The 24,004-nt window shown below is 33.6% G+C and overlaps 1 protein-coding gene across 2 annotated transcripts in view; it reads right to left on the minus strand.

Annotated features, from left to right (window-relative positions):
- The window catches only part of LOC108917584 (venom dipeptidyl peptidase 4), a 53,162-nt gene that overhangs the window by 1,767 nt on the left and 27,391 nt on the right, over positions 1 to 24,004 (minus strand). For both annotated transcript variants that reach the window (XM_018724272.1, XM_018724273.2), the window contains exons 2-12: positions 18,305 to 18,527; positions 5,000 to 5,094; positions 4,873 to 4,947; positions 4,534 to 4,777; positions 4,298 to 4,467; positions 3,951 to 4,045; positions 3,718 to 3,847; positions 3,399 to 3,631; positions 2,755 to 3,345; positions 2,539 to 2,699; positions 2,266 to 2,477 (exon numbers count right to left, since the gene is read on the minus strand). In XM_018724272.1, coding sequence (XP_018579788.1) covers positions 2,266 to 2,477; positions 2,539 to 2,699; positions 2,755 to 3,345; positions 3,399 to 3,631; positions 3,718 to 3,847; positions 3,951 to 4,045; positions 4,298 to 4,467; positions 4,534 to 4,777; positions 4,873 to 4,947; positions 5,000 to 5,094; positions 18,305 to 18,527 — 2,229 coding nt within the window. The remainder of the gene's footprint in view (positions 1 to 2,265; positions 2,478 to 2,538; positions 2,700 to 2,754; positions 3,346 to 3,398; positions 3,632 to 3,717; positions 3,848 to 3,950; positions 4,046 to 4,297; positions 4,468 to 4,533; positions 4,778 to 4,872; positions 4,948 to 4,999; positions 5,095 to 18,304; positions 18,528 to 24,004) is intronic.

Consider the following 24,004-nt stretch of genomic DNA (forward strand, 5'->3'; position numbering starts at 1 on the left):
TTAATTTGCAAGAGATACCTAAAGCAAAAACAAAAAAAGTCGATTTTTGACGGTTTTTTCGATATATCTCGAAAAGTAATATAGCAATTGATATTCAAAAATACGAATCGATAGGTTTTTTTCTAATAGCTACAACTTTCTCATTTAACTTTTTTCGATTGAAGTTCAAGTTTTTTTTTATTACAGAAAAACTGTTTTTTTTTACTTTTATGAATTTTTTAGGTTAACTTCGCCTTTTATGCTTCGCCTTTTTTATATAGAAATAAATACCTTTGTTAATTATTTTCCTTAAAAAAAATAAATAAAAATATGTTTTTCGGGAATTCTAAGATCTCTAATGGCATGAATTTAAGAAAATATATAAAGACGATACAGTATTGTAAATAGTGATGATCAGTTGTAAATAGTGATGATGAGTGTGAAGTGTACAGGTTAGAATTTTGAAATTTTTTTTTCGAAAATTAGGTTCGATCGCATAAAAATTACTTCAGATTGATGTTCAGTACCATCGAAAATAGGCGCCCAAAATTTTGAGAGATATTAAAGAGCAGATAATTTATAAAATTTGTGTACTGCAAAAAATTAAAGGGTCAAAAGAATTTCCGAAACTTTTCCGTGATTTTTGACAGACTGAATTTAGGTGAAAAATGGTCGTATCAGGAATTAAAAATTTTGAAGCTTTAAGATTCTAGTGTTTAGATCTTTCTGTCGAAATTTGTTAGGAGCTACAGTTGTCATGCAATTCTAAGAAATAGCGCGACGAAAAAATTTTGCAAAATTTTTTTTTTCTGAGTCCACGGACTTGGAAAATTTTTTTTCAGCTAAGCCATTGCATGGACTAGATAGCTTGCTTATTCAGCTTCAATTTTCTTTTTTTTAAATTTCGATGCGACCATATTTCATCGAAATATCGGACTTTTAATGGAAAAGGATCCTTTTGTCTTCAATCATCGATATCTCGGCGACAAATAGTCCTAAAAAAATTATGTTTTCGTCTTTTACAAGAATTTTCAGGAGAAAAGAGTAATTTATGGTTTTTTAGAAAATTAACGGCTAAATTAGAAATATTCACGAAATGACTGAGCATACTTTTACAATTCGATATACCCAGAAGAACCCTGTGAAGTTTCATCTCGATCTAATGAACCGTTTCTTTATTTCAAACAGTCAAACTTTTGAAAAAAATTAAAGGTTCATGTTTTTTGAGCTTAAACACTTTATAATCATGAGTAAAATGGAAAATAAATTTTTTTGAGGTTTTCTCACATTTTTTCCGCAAATAACGTTAAAAGTGAGGAAAAAAAATGTTTTTTTTGTTTTTTGGTAAACCTTCCGGACATTGAAGAAAATAAAATCCAATTGTTTCCAGCACGATTCGCCTTTTCCGTCCTATGCTACTGTTCATCAACTTTTAATTAAATTAAATTTAAAGTTGATGATCCAAACCAGATTTCGAATCCGATTCATACCGTTTTTTGAGACAAATTTCTAATTAATTTGTGTGTAGTCTGTAATAACTTAAAAAATAGTTTTTTTTCTAATTTTTTTTTTCATCAATTTGGACGTTATTTGCGCTAAAAAAGTGAAAAAACCTAAAAAAAATGATTTTCCATTTTAAACATGATTATAAAGTGTTTAAGTTCAAAAAACGTGACCCTTTCATTTTTTCAAAAGTTTGATTGTTTGAAACAAAGAAACGGTTCGTTAGATCGAGATGAAATTTCACAGGGTTCTTCTGGGTATATCGAATTGTAAAAGTCATGGTTAACATTAGTCAATTCGTGAATATTTCTAATTTAGCCGTATTTAGCCGTTCTCTGTACGACCATCTGTCGCTGAGATATCGATGATTGAAGACAAAAGGATCCTTTTCCATTAAAAGTCCAATATTTCGATGAAAAATGGTCGTATCGAAAATTAAAAAAAAGGAAATTGAAGCTGAATAAACAAGCTATCTGGCCCATACATGAAAAAAAACTTCCAAGTCCGTGAACATGTTTTTATTTTATTTTTTATTTGATTTATCACACATTTGTTTAGACCAATTGTACCCCACTTACTTTTTTTAGTAAGTGTAACCACCTGGTAGACATTTACATATTTCTTTTTCTAGTAATTATTTCATAAAATTCGAATAACGTTATAATAAGCTTTAGTATCTTCATAACTAAATATTTGAACAGTTTAAGAACTACTAACAAAATTCGCAATAGTAAATAGAAAAAGTTTGAGAAGAATAATAATTTTATTGAATTTTATACTAACCAGCTGCCTGAACAAAATATCGTTCTGTTCCAGAACCTTAGCCCATAGCATAGACTGCTGGTAGTGCACATTGTCGTCGTAAGTTCCGTGGATCAGGAAATACTCTTTGTTTCTTATTCCCTCAGACTTGGTTAGAAGTTGAGCATTCTCGTAGCCGCTAAGATTATCGTCCGTGGTCGGCAAACCCATGAATCTTTCAGTGTAAATCGAATCTGAAATTGCAAGGATAAAATCAAGAGGTGACAAGTCTGGGTAATTCCACGGCAAACTTACCGTACAACGTCCAATCAGTAACTGGCGCTACGGATATACCACACTTGAACACACCTTCCGTATCGGTGGCCAAAGCCATACCAGCGGCGTACCCTCCATAACTCCATCCCCAAATAGCTGTTCTTGTGGAATCCACGTACGGGAGTGATTCTTGAATCAATCTGTGTGCCGAATTAAACATTATAACGACAACTAAATGAAGCCTTTATTTCTTACCTTGTGACATTTATTTGATCCTCGACCTCAACAGTTCCCAGATTCCTGTAACCCGAAAACATAATTTTGTCCCCTTTCAAACCTGATCCCCTACCATCTATCGCGGCGTAAATAATACTCTTGTTCGCGGCCAAATAGCTACCCCAATCCAACACGAACTTGTCGATGACTTGATACGTATCAGGACCACCATACACATTTATTAACATGGGATACTTCGTATTGCCGCTGGTATCAATATTGGGAGGCAACCTCAGCATAACGTTGGCCTTGAACCCGCCAGCAACATCAAACGACAATTTTTGCATGATAGGAGCCTTGTTGCCTGCTAGCAACGCAGATATCTCTTCGTTCGTGTTCCAAACCGCCTTCTCCTGGCCTTCTTTGGAGTAGATTGACACCCGTGGGACGTTTGGACCTTCGCAGGTGAGGGCGTAGTACGAACCATCCGTGCTGAACTCTGCTGAGTTGTAGGAGCAATCCGTACTTAAGTTTTCTTGACAGGTGAGACACTGGACTGCTTTTGTGTCTACAGAGACGCTGTAGAGGTGTTGGACGGCATAGTCATTTGCTGTGTTGGCTAAATAGTATCTAGAAGGTACGATCAATGATTGACTGAGCGTAGAGAAAAAAATGTGACTCACATTAAGTTATCCTCTTGGTTCCAAGAAAGGATTTCTGTAACCACGAAGGTTCCTGCAGTAAGAGGTTGTTCTTCAGCGTTTTCTTCCCTGTTGAACAAGACTATGTGGCGATAAGAACCGCTGTCTCCTCCTTGGTCTTGTGATAGGATTAGGATAAGTTTTGAGCCATCGCTGGAGAATTTTGGAGGAGTGAATAGTTCCAACCACCCCTCAGTGGATTCCAGACTTTTTATCTAAAGATAAAAATGGATTCTTTATACTTGGCAACAAAAGAACAGATTCCAAATTACACTTTTACATATGTAGTGCTGCTACTTACAACTGTAGGCGTAACTGAGCTAGCAGAGGTGTCATACGTTGTGATTGAGGCCTGATTCTGTACGCGGTTCATCCAAATCGTGGAGACAATGTCGTTCGTGGCCCATTCGACGGTGCTTAGTATGGGATCACTAAAATTGGAAAGTTAAGCAAACTATGTGGTTGAAAATTGTATTACAGCAACATTCATAATAGCTGTAACACAACAAAAAAAGCGACTAAAAAAATTCGTACTTTTCTAATGCTGTTGGTACTTGTAAGTCAAGTTCTGTTCCAGGATTGCTTAAAGTAACAACGTGTAGGGTGACAGTAGGATTGGTAGTACCAGCCTGAAAGTTGGAAAAATTGAAAAATGCGGAAACGCAGGTCTTTAGGTCAGACCAAAATGTTAAGATTTTTTTGAGAATTAAGAAAAGTTGACACCAAGTCAACAGCGAAATATTGGTAACGGTTTTTTTGACAATTTTGTGGCAGGTTTTCCTAAAAATTAGTCAAAGCTTATTTGTTTGCAATTAACTCTCAATTATCTATTCCTACCTCTCTAACCTTCAAACTAATTAAAACTAAAGCCTTTTACTTACTTTCGGGTACTTGATGAGATTTGCTCTTGGATATTGGAACAGCATACTACCAGGTTCTCCATAAACTGGAATCACCATAACAGGTACTTGAGTGTCGTTAAATCGCCCAAAAGCTAGTTTGGTTCCATCAGGAGAGAACCACAGGGCTTTGTTAGAACTAAACACCTCCTCTGAAGAAAAAATTGATTAAACCAACAAAATATATGACTATTCCGTTTAGTGTAATGGTTACAGACCTTCATATACCCAATCGGGGATCCCATTCGTAACGAAATTGGAGGTAGAAGTGATAGTGACAGAATCCTCAGACGTTGCTGAACTCTTGTAGTAAATGTTGTTCTCATATACGTATATCAATGCATTTCCGACTGGTGCCCAAGCAACCAGCTGAACGGACTGATTTGATGCCATTAGATCGTACTTGGATCCTGTGTTGATGTCGATGATCTGGTACTGAGCCTTGAAACTGTGTCGGTACAACTGGAGGAAATCGGTTTGGATTTTAACAGTTTCCAAGTAATTTATAAGAGATCAGAATTAAATGAATGACAGGTATAAAAATCGTCTAAACTTACCTTTTGGTAGTTGTAAGCCACGAGAAGGTAAAGTCCGTCGCCAGATAAATGGTAATCAAATGCTGTGAGCAATACCTAAAACGCACCGTATATTTTTATTTTACTTACACAATTTACAAAACCTTACATTATCGGTGGAATCTAAGAGTATCTTGGACGTTGAATTTTCCATGTTAAGGAGGACCAAGTTGTCATCAGAATCTCGATACAAAAGTTCAGTCCCTGTAAAAAAAATTAATGCGTCAAAAATTAAAATGATTAGTACCTATACAGGGTGATTCAAAAAACCGCTGACTTCTAGAGTAAGTAATACCTGAAAAATTAAGACGAAAAGTCTTAATAAACATAGGGTCGCAAATGCCTCCTTAACGAGATACAGGGCGTTAAAGTTTCTGTAAAATTAAAGCGAAAAGATGACAAAAAGAAGCTTATAATCTAGTTTACTTAACTCACTTGTACACATTGACATTAGTGACAGGCGATGTTTAATTTTATTTTGAATAGCACAAGCCTACTGTGCGAAACTAAAATGAATGAAAATAAAATTGGATTTACAAATTTTCTACAAAGGTGTTTCTCTTAAAAATGGTTGCTTTAATCCAAATTTTGCAAGAGACCAATTCGATAGACAATTGAACACTTTACACGAAAATAGTGCCCGTTTGACAAAATTAGCAGTGGCGTAGAAAATATTTTTAAAAAAGGGTGACGTTGACCCAGTATTTACGACACTGCTGCTCATAAAATTTTGAGCAGTACATCAAACATTGGTCTTAAGGTGCTAACTACGCATAGCAAATTTGAAATAGAAATGTTCAGGCATTTTGGAATTATTGCAGACAATGTTTAATTTTACAGAAACTTTGACGCCCTGTATCTCGTTAAGGAGGCATTTGCGACCCTATGTTTATTAAAACTTTTCGTCTTAATTTTTTATGTATTATCCACCCTAGAAGTCTGTCAGCAGTTTTTTGAATCACCCTGTATATTTTAATTGGTAGAGGGTAACCATTTATACAGGGTGCCCCATAATTAGTGTGCAATACTTTAGCAGTAGATTCTACAATCAAAGATAAGATTATTTTTTCCTATAAACAAGGGTCGAAAAATGCTTCCTAAGGAAGCTACGCCCGCCCCCTAAAAGGGCTTCATGAGATCATATTTTTCAAAATATTTCCAAAACCAGTTAACGTATCATTATGAATTTTGGTATGTTGGACATTCAATAACGAACTACAAGAAAACTGCTTAAAAATTTTAGTCAGGGGTGTTTCAGGCAAACAATGATAGATATGAAATTTTCACAAAAAAAAAATGTACTCTTGATTTACTTCGACAAAATGCTTCGTTTTCGAGAAAAATCGATTTTAAAGTTTTATTACATAATCGCAAGAATGGAAAAGGATTACATGAATTACATGATTACAGGTATGCAGGCCATGAAAACTTGAATTAATTTGTCAGATTATTAAACTCAAATTTTTGCTTTCATTTCAGAAAAAAATATAAAATGCAAAATTTTAATAATCGCGAGCTAGCAGACATTCATTTTGTGTGTGGATTTTGTAAAACCAATGGCGATACCCGAATCGGAGACAACTTGGACGTAGAATATTTTCTACGATCCATAGATGTTTTTTTTATAAAACTTCGCAGTCAAGGAAGGCCATCAAATGATTATAATTTTGAAAATGCCTCAACTCAATTTGATTATCATCCTAATATCAGCATCCGCACAATGTCAAGAGTCACTAATATTCCATGAACAACGGTACATAATAAGAAATGTAAGAAACGTGTATTAAAACTAATCCAAAGCTCTCATTTTAGCTTTCACGAATGGTCACTATCCAAGGCCTTTATCATTGTCATAAGTCAGAGGATACAAGACTTAAGAAATGAAGATTTTATTTGTAGGATCGAATTTTCTCAGTGGATCATTAATAATGAAAACTTGCTTCCATTAATTTTCTGGACCGATGAGGCGACTTTGACCAGAGATGGAGCTCTTAATTTTCACAATACCTACTATTGACAATCCGAAGGTAGCTCGGCGTAATAATTTCCAACACAGGTTTTCAGTTAATCTGTGGGCGGGGATTATCGGTAACAAATTAATTGGACCTGTTGAAATTCCAAATCGGCTAAACGGTGAAGCTTATTTACATTTTTTACAAAATGAATTGTTTAATTTATTGGAAGATGTACCTCTGAATATTAGAGGAAACAAGTACTTTCAGAACGATGGAGCTCCAGCTCATAATAGTAGGAATGTGAAAAACTGGTTGAACAAATATTTTCCAGAAAGGTGGATTGGACCAAAAGGTCATATTGCCTGGCCACCTCGTTCACCTGATCTTAATCTTCAAGATTATTACTTATGGGCACATTTAAATAGTATCGTTTATAACAACGAAATAGATACCAGAGAAGAATTATTAGAAGAAATAAATTTGGCCTCTAATATGCTAAAGAACAATGAATTTGAAATTCTTCGTGCTTCTCATGGAATAAAGCGTAGAGCTATGCTGCGCATTCAACAAAACGCCAATTATTTTGAGCAATTACTGTAACGTGTTTTTTAGTTTTTAATAATTTATTATCTGATTTATTGCAGAACTTCAGTTGACTACTGTGCATATCAGGTTTGTTTCTGTAGTAAATTACTGACAGTTTGCAAACTATTTCCATTACGCATGCACGGATGCCAACAGTCTACAAACGGTTTCTGATTTTTGAACGATGCAAGAATGGTTACTAAATTTGTAGTTTGAAATGAAGAAGAAGATGGACGTGAGATATAATTTGTAAATCTAAATAGATATTTTTCGAAAACGAAGCATTTTATCGAGTCCATTTTTTTGTAAAAAAAAAAACATTTCTATCATCATTTGGAAATATTAGAATAATCATCAAATTGATTTAAGGTATTTTCAAAATTATTTGGTGGTCTTCCTTGACCGAGCAGTTTTCTAAAAGATCCATTTTCCGTTAATCGTCTATGGACCGTAGAAAATATTTTACGTCCAGGTTACCTCCGATTCGGATATCTCCGTTGGTATTTTCTTGGTGCCGCTAATGATCTCCATTACAAAATCCATACACAAAATGAATGTCTATTAAAATTATTATTAAAATTCTGCATTTCTTCTTTAGATTTTACTTAATACAGCACCGTAAAGTGAAAGCAAAAATTTTAGTTTAATAATCTATCAAATTAATTAGAGTAAACAAACGTTTGTTTTCATGTTCTACCTACCTATTCATGTAATCCTTTTTCATTCTTGACACTATGTAATAAAACTTTAAAATCCATTTTTCTCGAAAACGAAGCATTTTATCGAAGTAAATCAAGAGTGCATTTTTTTGTGAAAAACTCATACCTATCATGTTTTTAAATTTGAAAATATTGACATGCAAAAATTTGGGGGCGCATTTTACACGTGAGCCCCCCTGCCTAAGACACCCCTAACTAAAATTTTCAAACAGTTTTCGTGTAGTTCTTTTAGGGGGGCGTAGCTCCCTTAGGAAGCATTTTTCGACCCTTGTTTATAGGAAAGAGTAATCTTATTTTTGATTGTAGAATCTACTGCTAAAGCATTGCACACTAATTATGGGACACCCTGTATATGCGTTCCATGCGAGTTTACCAAGGCACTGGTTAAGAAAATTTTTAAAATAAGACCTCAAACTTTAAATGTTTCAATTTATGTATTTAATGAAAATCTTTTATTGAAGAATAGAGTTTTGACAAATGATATAATAACATTCGAGTAGAGCACGTGAAAATTTCTGCGCCTTATTGCAGTATAATTGTGTGTTTTTAACGCGTAAAAGTTTATTTAATCCGTGATATAATAAAGTAAGCAGCTACTGCCTCAATTTTTGCCTCGAATAACCGTTTTTCAGTACAAATATAAAAATATCACGGCGCCACCCTTGCACTAAATCAAGCCACCACCATGCCCATGCAGTTGCATGACAGTCCCGTATCGAAATTATTTATGCCAAGTTTAAAGTATGATTTACCATACCGTAAAATTAGAAACGGCGTCAGGTCGGGGTGAGGGAAGTATTTTCACAACCCCTTTGTAAGTAATAGCATAATTAATAAACAACGTATCATTTCCTGTATTAAAGAACCCATAAATAATGAGCAGGTCATTAAAAGGCGATTATATTTGACTTGTGGCGTATACAGGGCGTAACTAAATGATTGGACAAACCTTAATGGCGGATTCTACGTCATACATTAACGAAAAAAGTCTTTGCGTCGAGAAACGTTCCGTTTTTGAGATATTAGGTGTTCAATTGAATAAAAATATAAGATTTATTTGTAATTACGAAAAACAGATGAATAACATAAATCATAATGAGTAAAATAATTAAAACGAAATTGATTTTTTAATTGAAGAGAATGAACGGAAATAAACAATCTTATATTGTCGTAGTGTCATTCACAAGAGGATTTCAAATTTTCACTCATGTTTCCAAAATAAACCAATAAACTTCAATTAGCCATTCTTGAGGCATAAATCCTGAAAAAGTTGAACATAGACGCACTCCAAAGAGGCCTTCCTGCATATAGGGTAAGGCGCATTATCCATGGCAATCTCTGCACCAGTTTCGAGTTTCGACGTGAGACAATACAGATGCAAATAACCCGAGCACAGGTAAACCATTATCCAAAAAGCTTGCCGCTAAGTAACATGTAACATTTTTAACCTTAAGGATACAGGTAGTGTAAGTGTACCTCTAGAAATCGGCGGAAGAAATGTAAAATGGACGATTGCGTGTAACGGACTGAATGAATTATATAAATACCTACATTTGAAAAACTTCCCCAAGTGTGGAATATTTATCACCGAACGTCAGGCACGTGAAGTGCTGTGAAGATAAGGTGGTGGGGTGGTAAAGCGGCCATAAAAACCCCAAATAAATTAGGAGAGCGTTGTTTGGAAGGTATCCAACGACTTCCGACTCACTTAATTCGCAACGGCGTGCTGGGCTTGCGATCGTCCGTCCATGCATCAATCAATGAGGCAGACGAATTGCTCGACCTTGACTTGTCGGACTATATTTTGTACGTCTTGAAGGTAAAACATTGTAATTCTACACGTTTTAAAAGATGATTGATGATGATTTTAGTCTCTATATTGAGCCAAAGTTACGAGCGACGTGACGGCTACATTTTCATAAGGGGGAGAAACGCCTATAACTATAATACTGTTCCAAAGAAGATTCATTTACATCCTACAAAAGAATGAACAAAAATTTTACCTGCTCCCACTATAGTAGACTATTAATACATTGTTTTTAGGAGGTAAGTGATTTTACCGTAGAAGTGGAAGTTGCTATGGACAACGGGAGGTAAGTGAGGTAACTTACCTCCCTAGGGAAAAAAGTGATTTGGAGTTATACGAGGGCGGTCTGAAAAGTTTCCGACCTAACAAAGATACAAGACATTTTTTCAGAATTTTTTTTTTTATTTTTCAACATAGTCTCCTTCTAACTCTACACACTTCTCCCAGCGATGCTCCCATCTCTGTAACCCGTCAAAATAGTACTCGGCGTTTTTCTCTGCAAAATAATTGTTCACGAAGGTGATTGCCTCTTCATTTGACGAAAATCTCTGTCCTCCGAGCGCAATTTTTAGATGAGGGAACAAAAAGAAGTCGCATGGGGCTAGATCTGGTGAGTAAGGCGGATGGTCAAGCAGTTCAAACCGTAATTCGTGGATTTTCGCCATGGCAACCGCTGAGGTGTGAGACGGTGCGTTGTCTTGGTGAAACAGGATTTTCTTTTTTTGCGAATGTGGCCGTTTTTTCGCAAGTTCTGCCTTCAGCTTGTCAAGTAATGATGCGTAGTATGCTCCTGTAATGGTTTTTCCTTTTTGAAGATATTCGATTAAAATAACTCCATGACTATCCCAAAAAACACTTTCCCAGCCGAAAAAAGAGTTTTTACTTTTTTTGGAGCCGGTTCCCCCTTTGCAGTCCACTGTTTGGACTGTATTTTTGTTTCGGGCGTATAATGGTGTATCCAAGTTTCATCTACAGTAATTAATCGGCGCCAAAACTCGGATTTATTGCGCCTAAACTGCGCCAACAGAGCGTTGGAAATGTTCATTCGAACACGTTTTTGGTCTAACGTGAGCAAACGCGGCAACCAACGCGCGGACAGCTTTCTCGTGTTTAAATGTTGATTTAATATGTGACAAACACGTTCTTTTGACATGTTCATAACCTCTGCTATCTCTCTCACTTTAATTCGGCGGTCGTCTAGCACCATTTGGTGAACTTTGGCGATGTTTTCGTCGGTAGTTGCAGTTTTTGGACGGCCCAAACGTTCATCGTCTCCCAAGCTCTTAAATTCAGCTGCCCAAAATTTCACTGTGGTAAATGAGTCCCCATACACAGAATCCAACTCATCTTTGATTTGCGTAGGCGTATTGCCTTTCAAAAACAAATATTTATTGACAGCTCGATACTCGATTTTGTCCATTTTCATAAAAACACTCACATCAACTCACCCAAACGACTGTTACATAACAACTGCGCGTCCAAAATGGCTGAAACTTTGGTGAGTAACTGTCAACATATGAACAACGAAATTCACTAGCTTTTATTTACGAATGCTGCCATCTTCATGTTGAGGTCGGAAACTTTTCAGACCACACTTGTAATTGCATATTTTATGAACAAATAAATAGAAATATTTAACATTCCATTTTATTAACTATTATGAATGAATATTTATAGTAATTGTACAGTTATTACATTTAGAAACATTTATAAAATCTGGATAATTATTCCCTTCAATATTATCCGACTGATCCATTAAAACAGAATGATGCGACGTACTAGAACCTGTCAGCAACATAACTTTCTGCAATTGTGCCTGATTTCCACCCACCATATCTCTTGATTGCTAATACAACTCCTGTATTAGCCAGTAACGTTGCCGATTTTCTTCGGAATGAGTAGCCTGTATATGTTTCAGGATGTTCTAGTTTCAAAAACTGTGCAATCTTATTGGGAATCATAGAAAGGGTATTCTTGCCGACTGGTTGGTTGTAACATCTACCTGCTTGATAACGCATAAAATTGAATCTAATATATTATCGAAATGGTTTTCTAAATGGAAAATATTAAACCACTAATTTTGCCTTTACAAAAAAACTTTATTTAAGATAAAACATGCAAAAACTATGCAAAATTTTCAGTTTAATAGTTAAGTTATCAGTAAAAGTCATTGATTTGAATCAACAAAAATATATGATATAAGAAACAGAAAATTTTGAATCCGGCATAGTTTCAAGGACGTCGAAACGTTTGTTTAAAACCCGTTCGATAGATTTCTATAATATTTTAAACTGGTACCTTTAGATTAGGTTCTGCCTCATCGACAGGTTGCGCTCTCGGTCGCACTAAATGACGTCACATTGCGTTCCTGACCACGTGACAGGATTTAATTTTTACACAATTTTAAACACCTGCAATTAACTTGTATCATTAAAGGGATTAATTTCTTTACCACTGTTTGTTGTCGGTTATAGACTATTTTACGCAGTTCTAATAAAAAATAAAATTTCAAGCAAGTTGCCTATTACTATTGCTTTTTTTCCACTGCAAATCGAAGGTCAACCCGCACGTGTACCACAATAAATTGTCACGTACCGAATAGCAATTAAATATATCGACATAATTTCCCATTGTTGTTATTACCGCAAGAAATATAGATTAGTATTAGTATGCATGCAATTTACGTATCTACTTCTAATTTTTATGAAATTACTATTAATTACAGGTAACGATAATCAACAAATTGGCTTTTATTTATATCACCTTCGTCCTGGTCAATGTCCTGTGCATGCAAATTCGTTGGCGTAAATTCTTAGATATTATCGAAGGAGGCAGAGAACACGTGGGAAGCACCTAATCCGCAATGTCAGTTGATATTTGAGTACGCCTAAATTCAATTTACAATAGTTAAGCAGTTTTTGCTGGGATACATATTAATTAGATGTCAGAGAACATAACCAAATACAAGTACAAGTATTTCATTCAATGGTTTTCATATTTCGCTCTTATAATAATTTCATAATATTTTTCAGTTTTTATTTGTAAGTATTCTGATTTTTGCTTAGGTTTTTTCATTTTCAGTTAATTTAGTGTTAATCTTTTAATAATATTTCTGTTCAATGGATATCCATAGGATATTCTTGTCTTGATATATACATGGATAACTGTACTACATCCATAGGATGAAGGTATTTCTGTTAACTTGAAATGGATATTCAAAAATTAACATACATAAAACATATTTTTTATCCAAATGGTTTCTGACCTAAAAAATCAATAAAACATCTTTTTTGATTATCTAAATGAACACTACACGATTTTGCAGGAGAGAAAAAATATAGTTTTAATTTATGTTCTAAAAGCACAACTCTCAAAGAAAAGAAACACTTTTTTTATAATAATCCTGTCTAACCAACTGTTTAATTGTTTTAATTGTTTTACTACGAAAACATAAAAATTGTAATAAGCTGATTTCATTTATTTATGCTCATTACAGATCTCCACACAGTGCTTACATATAAATAAATGTTTTTAAATATATAAATGCGCTATACAAAAACAAACTCTAATGAAATGAAACATTTTTCCATGGCCGTAAATAAAGTAGTTTGTCCACATCAGAAAATATTTATTCGGTTTCAGTATTTCAACGAATATAATCGAAAGTGAAACGGCATAGAAATTTTCGCATGCTAGTAAAAGATATTTGACGATTAAGTTTTTCGAGTACTGGGAGTACTGGAAATCTTTTGAGAGAACTGATGCTGGCCTGAAGAAGTATTATTTCAAATAATTGTTGCATGAAGAAAAATTAAGATGAAAAATACATATTAATAATATTTTTTTCGCGTTTTGACTAATAATAAGTTGCTTTACTAAATTTAAAATCGTTAACTAAAGTGGCACTTTACCATATGAAATGTCATTTTACTATACAGGGTGATTCACAAACGGTGACTAAAAATGAAACCTCGTATTCTTTGGTGAATTGGCCTTTCGTCTAAAGTTTTTATCTAGGACGCTTTGTTAAAGAGATACAGGGTGTTACACTTAAAAAAATATTTTTGATTTTTTCAAATAATTTAGAAACTAGTATTTGAAATAATTTGAAATTGGGCACATATATTTATGTAAACATTGTCCAAAATCTGAGGACTTTTCCGAAAATTTAGATGCTCCAGTGGCGGAGATACAGGGTATCGGTGGCATATTCTTCTAAATAAAATAGTACGCCACTCTGCTTTATGGTAACAATCATGATATTTTCTTAAAAAACGAATTGAAAACACACTTCAATTTTCGAATAAAATTTGGTTTAAACTTACATAGTAGGCTACGATAGCAACTTTGATATTCTGAGCAGTTAGAAGAAAGAATAAATAATGTTTTTTATCAGATTCAAGCAACAATAAATTTCGAACAAATTACATTTTTGTTACTAAAAAGATGTCGCGCCTGTGTTGTGGAAATGGAGGCATTTTTGAGCATTTACTCAAATAAAATCATGAAAATGATGACTAATGTTATTAATTTTTTTATTCGAATAAATAACCGAATGATTAGTGTTTGTCATGTTATTTAAGTAAAAGTGTTTTCAGTTCGTTTTACTCGAAAATCAGTCTTTTTTTAGAAAACAAATGAGAGTAGTAATTTGTAGAAAATTGAAAGCAGTGGCGTATTATTTTATTTAGAAAAGTATGCCACCGATACCCTGTATCTCAAATTCAAATTCAAATTCAAATTCATTTATATATATATAGAAATAGTCATATAAAAAACAGAAGAAAAAAAAATAATAATACACAGGAATAAATACAACAATACACATCATAAAACATAAAACATAAATAAGAACAAACTAACATATTACAACCAAGAAAAATGTTAGCCATTTGTCAGTACCGGTGTAATCTACAGCAAAGAACTCATCTAGACTATACAAAGACCGATCCAATAAAAAATTTTAATTTACCTACTCTTAAAAACACCTGTGTAAGTGAGTCTGTTATTTCAGAAGGTAAATGATTGTAAATTTTCTCCGCCACTGGAAGTAGTAGTCTTTATATTTATGATAAATTAATGCTAGTACGTCACTGATAATACTGTTTTGTTCAGGCGCGGATTCAAGAGGGGGGCGATGAGGTCCGAAAAAGAAATCAAAGATCAAACAGAATGAATTAAAAAAGATAAAGTTTTTCTGTTTAAAAATGTTTTTTTTTTAGTAAAATAAATGAAGAAGATTAAATATTTTATGTCTGTCAGTCTTTTGAATTGCATTTTTGTAAGACATCAACTATACAAAAATAACGGGCCACCACTAATTCTCATAGAGCTACCACTGGCACTGGTGCAATCTTATATCGGTTACCTCGTTTCACCTAATGACCACTGCCCACAATACTATCGGCGATCGCCAATTCTATCCCTGAATCTAGATTAGAGGTAGCGCCGTTCGTAATCGTCATTGTAATACACACGCATCATTCCCCACAATAAAACCCAGGACGTGATTACGCGGTTTCTTACACAACATTTTTCCACCAGAAAGCGATGATTATTATGATTAAACCTTAAATTGGATGCCGCGGTCGCCGAAATCCCGCAACAGGGAAATTAAATTTTGCCAACAAAGAGACGTTTTTGCGCCCGGATGATATAATAATTGTTTAATTTGGTGATTTACAGCGTTCGAGACCACGACGAATTGGAACTTTATTCGGTTAATTGTCCTAACTGTAATAAATAGTTTTTTGCGAGATACAATTATGGGAAGTTCGAGCTCTGACATAAGCCAGATTAGAAGGCTAGTCTATCGACTCATAAGATGATCAATTTTATTTAAACACCCATATTAGACCAGGAAAATTAGCGAAAAAAAAAGAGAAACTCGAAAAAATTCCTATCCGCGATATTATTGTAAAATTGTATAAAGAAACATAATAGGTCTGTTCCAAAAAGAGTCAGGGATTGGTTCCAAACCGTCAGATATGTGCATCCAACTAATTCTTGCGATATATTCACTGAAGACACATTTAGAATTTAGCTGGCCAAACATTTCGAACGGTTGGGAACCAATCCCTGACTCTTGTTGGAACAGACCTAATACAAGACATCTCTTATCTCGTGAGTTAAAAACTTTTAATAGCTAACTTTTCTATTTAAACAAATGAGGAAAACAGTTTTTTCACTTTGCAGGGAAAACCATCAATTTTAGCGAAAAGTTACTCACAGACAGTTTGTAGGGAGTAAAATTATCTGCAAAATGAGACTTGTTAAATTAAAATCGGTTAATAAACAAAAAAGTTATTGCAAAAAAACAAGAAAGTGCCCATTTTTTAATTTGTTTATAACTATCGCATTTATTGTTAAAATTTTATAAAACCTATAACAAGTTGAGGGTTTTGTCGTAGGCTCCAAAAGTTATGAATAAGCCTCTGTACAGCTGTTAATTTTCAACCAAACATGACTGAAAGCGTCATTGTAAAGACGTAATTAAGCGACCTGTTAAAAAATATCACCGTTTTTTTTAATATTAACATTCTCAAATTGTGTATTAAAAAACCGTGCGTTTTTCGCTTATAAACAATTTGAATAAAATTGTTGCTATTTATGCTACCTCACCGAAAATAGATTCAATGGATAGCTGGCAAAAAAGTACAAATTTAAAAACAAAAAGTACCCTCTACGTCTACGACCAACAGGAGTCAAGCTAAGATTTTTTTTTAAATCGTAGCGCAAGTTCAAATTGATGCGCGCTGTAAATTTTGCAATATCTCGGCTTCTATTCATCGTAGAAACTGCTTTATTTTTTTAAACTGGGGTAGCTCGACGAAAAAATAACAATGAGCATATTTACGAATTCTTAGAATAGCCATGAACCCTAGAAAAATGCATCTTTTATACTTAATTTTTTTTAATTTACAAAAATGTCACGAAAATTATTGTTAAACGAAATATTAATTAAAATTTCAATTTTGGAATTATTTTACTACTATTAAATAAATAAATGAAGCTATAGTTCATTTAAAAAGTTATTTTTTTACATATTATGCTATAGTAAACTTATTTTTTCAATATTTTGTTAGGTATTTAATTACGATTTGAATGTAAAATTAAAGTAAAAATTCACAAATTATTTAGGTTTTATAAAATTTTAACAATAAATGCCATAGTTATAAACAAATTAATAAATGGGAACTTTTCTTGTTTTTTTTTTGCAATAACTCTTTTGTTTATTAACTGATTTTAATTTAACAAGTCTTATTTTGTAGATAATTTTATTCCCTACAAGTTGTTGTGAGTCACTTTTCGCTAATATTGATGTTTTTCACTGCACGAGATGAGATATGTCTTGTATTATGTTCCTTTAGACAATTTTACAATAATCTCGCGGATACGAATTTTTTCGAGTAAAAATTTTATTATTGGCAAGATTAAAATTAACAGAGGTTATGCCGGACGTCCTTGCCAATATCGAACACCCACTGTGGAAGAAGAAATTATGAAAATAGTGAAACAGAACTCGGCAACCAATTAATACAGGGTGTTTCTGAAATAAGTGCGTTTCGATAGATAGAGGGTACGAAAATAAGCAACTCTTTAATAAAGCTGCATGCAGCTGCAGCAACTGATGGTCTCTAAAACATTACGTTTCAGATTTAAAAAAATTTACACATGAAGGTTTAAATAAAATTTAAAGTCCCAATCAACTAATTCATCCTTTTCATGTTCATCCAGTTCGACAACTTCTACCTCTTGATCTTATCCTTCGTTTTCAATTCTTGTAGTAGTAGATTATTCGCCAATACAGAACTGGAGATGTGAAATTCCACAAAAAAGATCTTTTCAAACACGTTTTATGAAACGTGGAATAATAAATCTACATAACCAGCATGTTTACGCAAATGAAAATCCCCATGTCGTTATAGAAAAAAGCGTAAATTTAGCATAATCGTGTGGACTGGTTTTATTAGTAACTTTCTCCTTGGTCCTATTAGGTTACCAAATCGTCCCGATAGTAACTGTTATTGAAAGCTGCAAAATACTCTGCCGGAATTGTTAAATTATCTTTCTATTGATCTAAGCAATCACATCTATTTTATGTATGACAGGAACACGATGCTCCAATTAACTGGCCACAACGTTCACCTGACCTAAATCCCTGTGATTTTTTCATTTGTAAGGGACTTGAAACAGAAAGTGTACTCTGTGATTACTGACAGTGAGGGAGAATTTGCAGAATGGATAAACCTTCAAACATTTTTGTTTATAGTGCGTATTTCATGTTATCTCAATAAAAGGACATCCACAAAAGTTAAATTTCAACGGAGACCAAAAAGCTGTCTTACCCGATGTCCAAGTGGCGTTGAAGGTGTTGGGTACGAATTTTCCGCTGAGGTAGTCCTCCAGGTTCAAGGATTCCTGCGCCGGAGTGTCGCCATTGTCGCCTTCACCTCCTCCGGTGACCAGGAGAACAATGGCGGCTATGGCTAACGCTACGATTATAGCTACTATCACCCCAGTGATGATCCACGCTCGCTTTTTCCTCTTGCTCTTCGACATTATCAGCTCCTGCAAGAAAACAGTCATTAAAAAAGGTACTGCCGAACAATGGGTTGCTTTCAATTTTTTTAACTGCGTCGCAAAATGAAAATAAGTTAAAAATATAGGACCCGTATATTCTTCAACTAGACTATGGACATGTTATTACGGAAAACTTCTCATTTAAATAATTTCCCTCTGTATCTCTATTACTGAGTAAAAGGAGGACGGTGGTTTGCAAGTTTAGTTGAACTTCCTATTAATAGATGGCGCAACAAGGCAAATTCATTTTACATTGTTTAAAATTATCATTATTTTTGCCACGTTATTCCATTTTATGGTAATAACTGAACAGGTTGCAAACACGAAGATTGTGGCGACCTCTGACGAAATTTATAGAATCCTAGTTAAAAAATCGGAGCAGAAATCGGTAAGTTATAGTGATCCATACCAGATTTAATGAATTTTTTTCTAATTTTTGCCAAAGTATTACAGAAGTTCTTAGTAGTAAATATTCGAAAGCAGGTCAACTTTTGTTAATATTTTATATAAACCTTAAGGAATAATTATTCCTAAACAAAACTCACGCCTGACCTTGAATCAACAGTATACTGTAGATTAAACCGGAGTATATTTGTCGACTTATTTTACCATTTTATTCCCATTTTAAGCGGGTTCAGGCCAGGAAGTTTTGTTGAGATTTTAATAAATTTAAACATAGGGATGTACACTCGACGCAAGATAAAGGTTTCCAACCTAAAAGGCATACTAGTTTTAAAGGGGTGAGCCGGTGGACTAGTAATATAAACTAGTGAACATGAGGGTTAGTTTGCATCCGTTTAAATCCGTTTTAAGCTAGATTAACAATGGATATTGAGCATACAATAATTTAAAGAAACACATGTTTACTGACGCACGCGCATTGACAATAAAGAATGAAATAATCTATCTTGTCGTAGGAGTTAAATAAAATTCAAAAGATAAAAAGGTAAATAAATTTGTAGCTGTCTAAGAAACCAACGTAAAAAAAAATNTGCATTATAAAAAGAGAAGAGTATACAGGTTTTGAAATTATTTTGTCTTGCCACATTATTTTTTTTGTCCCTGAGAAAATTAATATTTTGAAATAAGAATTTGTGTCATATTCTGCAGAAAGTAGATAGGTAGGTCATGAAGGCAACAAAATAAAAAAATATTGTAAACTACAGTTTCATTATAACTTATACAGTTTCGGGAGGAAACGGAAATATTTTAAGGACGTGTTCTGGAAGCGAAAATAAGTAAATAAGTTCATGACATTATGGGTCCGGAAATGTTTCCTTTCTGAGGTAGATGTCGAAAGAAATTTAAAATCCGTTTTTTTTTCTAAATATCTCGAAAACGATTTAAGATATTACACTGCCACTGTACTATACACCAAACCTCAGTGTAATATCTTAAATCGTTTTCGAAATATTTAGAAAAACAGGATTTTTTTCAATTTTACATCTATCAGAAAGGAAGCATTTACTTATTTTGACATCATTTTATAAACAATGAAAAAACCAAACAGTCTAATAATATGTCCAACCACCATCCGGAGGTGAACATGAGGGTTAGTTTGCATCGGTTTAAATCCGTTTTAGGCTAGATTAACAATGGATATTGAGCATACAATAATTTAAAGAAAGACATGTTTACTGACGCACGCGCATTGACAATAGCGAACGAAATAATCTATCTTTGTCATAAGCATACGAGTTGTCCACAACTTCGGTACTATGAGTGCGACAGAGCGAACGTGATTTTTTATCTTTGTCCTGGCAGTGTCGTAGGAGCTAAATAAAATTCAAAATATAAAAATGTAAATAAATTCTGTCTAAAACACAAACGAAAAAAAAATTCAAAGGCAACTTTTCATTATTTTAAATAATCAATCGAATAGTATAAAAAAAATCAAAGCTTTAGCATCCCCTCATTATCATGTTTACCAACTGATGGTCTTTATTACTTCAGAGAGATGGCTGCCTCCATGTGCTATTTTTTATTGACAAAACAAATATTGTGTAAGCTTTGTCGGTACAATTTTCAACCGATACAGCAATGTCTGTACAACAATGCCAAAAAAAAAACAAGAACAACACTTTTTCCGAAACCATTTCTAAGAAGGTACCTTTCACAGTTGTCTTCAGCCAATTAATCGCTCTTTAGTTTTTCGCCATATTAAAAAAAAAGATTTTTCTTTATCTTCCACTTGTTCCAGTTTCTTGTAACTCGAATCCAAAACTAAATGACGTCAGGAGCAATATTCTATTAATACCTGGGGATAAACTTTGGCTTATCAGAATTTTTTTACCTGTTAATTTAATAATATAAATCGTTACCATCCACATATTCAGGGAAGGTAAAGTATGCAAATTAACTTAGTTTTTATCACGAGAAAGTATATTTGGATACTACCCAGGAAAACGCTTGCAAAGAAACCACAGAATTAGTAATCCACAATCTTATCACCCTATAAAGTAGTAACACTGATACTGAAACACCAATAATTTGTTGGGCGACTACAACTTTCACTTTTCAATTATATATTACCAGAGGGAAATGACAAGTGATAAACCTTAATCACCGGTTAGAAATAATACACGTTGCGTGATTGGCCAACTCGAAAATGGATATGTGTCAAGGGTTTTGATGGAGGACACTTTGATTCAACCGCATACATTTCAAAATCGTTAGAAAACTGTACAAAAGTGTTCTTGACACATGAAGTAACTTAAGTTTACATATTTTATACCCCACAATATGTTACAAAGAAATCCATTAATTTTAGTGAGAAAAGAAATATAAAAAAATACCTACATACTAGATAAAATTAAAAAATCTATGAATTTTCATTGTTTCAGATTCCAATTACAAGGAATTAGAAGGACAAAGACAAGTTTTAAAATGCAAAAAATCAAAAATGTAGGTTCTAATTGATTCCTGGCATAAAGATTCCTCATAAGGACATGCCGCTCTTCCCTTTATGTCTGTAGTTGTTGTGATAATATGCCAGAGGAGTTTTCCATATGTTTTTGAATGCATACTGATGAAATAAATACTTTAACAAACACAGAAATTGCTCAACGAGTTCATTGTGTCCTCTCGGTTCGGTAGATGCGACAAGAAAAGGTCATTAAACAATTTGTGCAACCTTATCTTCTTTTTACGGTATAATGCAGCGACACTGATCTACTTTGCGTTAATGGTTAGCTGTAAATGACGGCTGGGAACGTGTCGACGCGTAAGCTGTTCACCTCCTCGTAGGTATCAAGATCAAGGGCAGAAACGGCGATCCCTTGGCAAAATCAGATGGATTCATTAATATTCATTGCATATTATTAACGACAGTGAAATATAAATAATATATTCAGTTTTTTTCTTGTTTGGATAATTGCCAACTGTGAAAAAAAATGCTGAAATAAATCTTCTGCGTCAAAAGCATTTTTTTAGTAACAGTTTTACAAAAAATATTGTATTTGTTAAAAGTGATTTTATTTTTTGACGAGGCGAAAACCTTGCATTCGTGGGAGAAATTTACCGACTCGATTTTTTTGCATATTCAGATTCGTGAGATGTTCCTTAACATGAATCAAGATGATGCCGGCCAGAGATCTGGTGCCCATTTGTTTAAACAAACTTTTTTTAAACAAATTGTAAAAATTGTTTTTTTCACATTAGGTTTTTTTGGCACATTATAAACAAAAAAGTTATGTACAATTTAAGTTGCTAAAAATGCGAAAATGACGATTTTCAACGGCCGATTTCCGGGTTAAAAATTGTTAGTTTTAATGTTGCCAGGTGCCTAAATTAAAGTTTAAACATCCCTCTACAAGATGCTGAAGAGTGGGACTCGCATTATTCTAAAGTCTTGGTTTTTAATTGTTTAAAGAGCTATGAACTTTTTTACAAACGTACATATGGAAAAGTTCCATTTTTCCTCAATATAAATATTTGGATTTCACATCTTTTGGTTATCAAAATTAAACAGGTGAATTATTACCTAAATTTATTGCCAAAGATCCATTACGCAACGACTTAGTTATATAATTCAATGAAATTTGGCCAAAATTTTATTAAAGCTGCGTTTTATATTATCTTATCTTAGATCATTGTTGGCTACAAGAATTTTCTATAATAGTTACCATATTTTCCATGATCTTTTAAAAGTTAATGAAACCCTTATATTTCAAATTTTCATAGTTTAGATGGATTTTCTTGTTCTATCATCGTCCTACTAAAAGTGCGATCTCTATAAAACACTATAGGATAACTCTAGCTATGGAAACAAACAAATGTAAACTGTCAAAACCAATTTAAGACAAAACTTGAAACACGAACATGAAATTGATTTTGAAAACATCAGAACTTTTGTGTATTTTTTATTTGCTTGCTTTTGTCACTGGGAGATTTTTGGTTAGACGAAACTAATTTCATCAAAATAACCCTTGACCGTTCCTTTTGGCACAAGATTTAGTTCCTTATTCCCAAACCAATAAAGAAAAATAAATAAATAATACATTCTTCAATTTCCGATAATAATAACTATCGTACTACGGTAAACTTAAGTAGCGGTCTAGGAAACGATAAGAGGTAAGGCCGCTGCCTGGTGTAAAAATAACTTGATAAATTGGCGTGTTCCTTCCATCCTAATGATAAAAAAGGGGCAAAAGGAAGGCCGAAGACCGGCAGCGTGATGATTAAGGCATTAGAATACCCACCGCAAAACCATATAGTTGCGTTTGCGGATTATTCATAAAATGAATCATAAAAAATGTTAACCAGCAGGCTATGAAATTAAAATTTATCGTGGGTAATATCATAATTTTAATAATATTTAACAGATATATTTAGCATACTTACATCTCTAGTATCCAAGAATATTGTTTGACAAGAGTTTTTAGAAAAAAAATAGAGTTAACAAGAGAATATACGTTTTTCAATGCATAATTAAATATGCAGTGCAACAACTTCTGATAGACCGATATATGTATTAATGTTTACCTTTCTATTAAAATTGACCCGAACCAGACCAGCAAAAATTCAAATATCTCCTGACAAATCGTCTCCGAAGTTTGTTTATTTACTTCTGGGATGCGTACGAAAACGATACGAAAATAAAAGTAGTAGACTAAATAGTAAACGAGGTTGGGACGTTTGCCAAATGCATATATCTACTTGACTGGTTAATCGCAATATGCACTGTCGAGTGATCCAAAACAATGTCTAAAAAAAAGCAATTCAGTCGGCCGTCTGNTAAAAATAACTTGATAAATTGGCGTGTTCCTTCCATCCTAATGATAAAAAAGGGGCAAAAGGAAGGCCGAAGACCGGCAGCGTGATGATTAAGGCATTAGAATACCCACCGCAAAACCATATAGTTGCGTTTACGGATTATTCATAAAATGAATCATAAAAAATGTTAACCAGCGAGCTATGAAATTAAAATTTATCGTGCGTAATATCATAATTTTAATAATATTTAA

The sequence above is a fragment of the Anoplophora glabripennis genome, unplaced genomic scaffold, assembly GCF_000390285.2.
Source record: "Anoplophora glabripennis isolate ALB-LARVAE unplaced genomic scaffold, Agla_2.0 scaffold80, whole genome shotgun sequence".
Classification (NCBI taxonomy): domain Eukaryota; kingdom Metazoa; phylum Arthropoda; class Insecta; order Coleoptera; family Cerambycidae; genus Anoplophora; species Anoplophora glabripennis.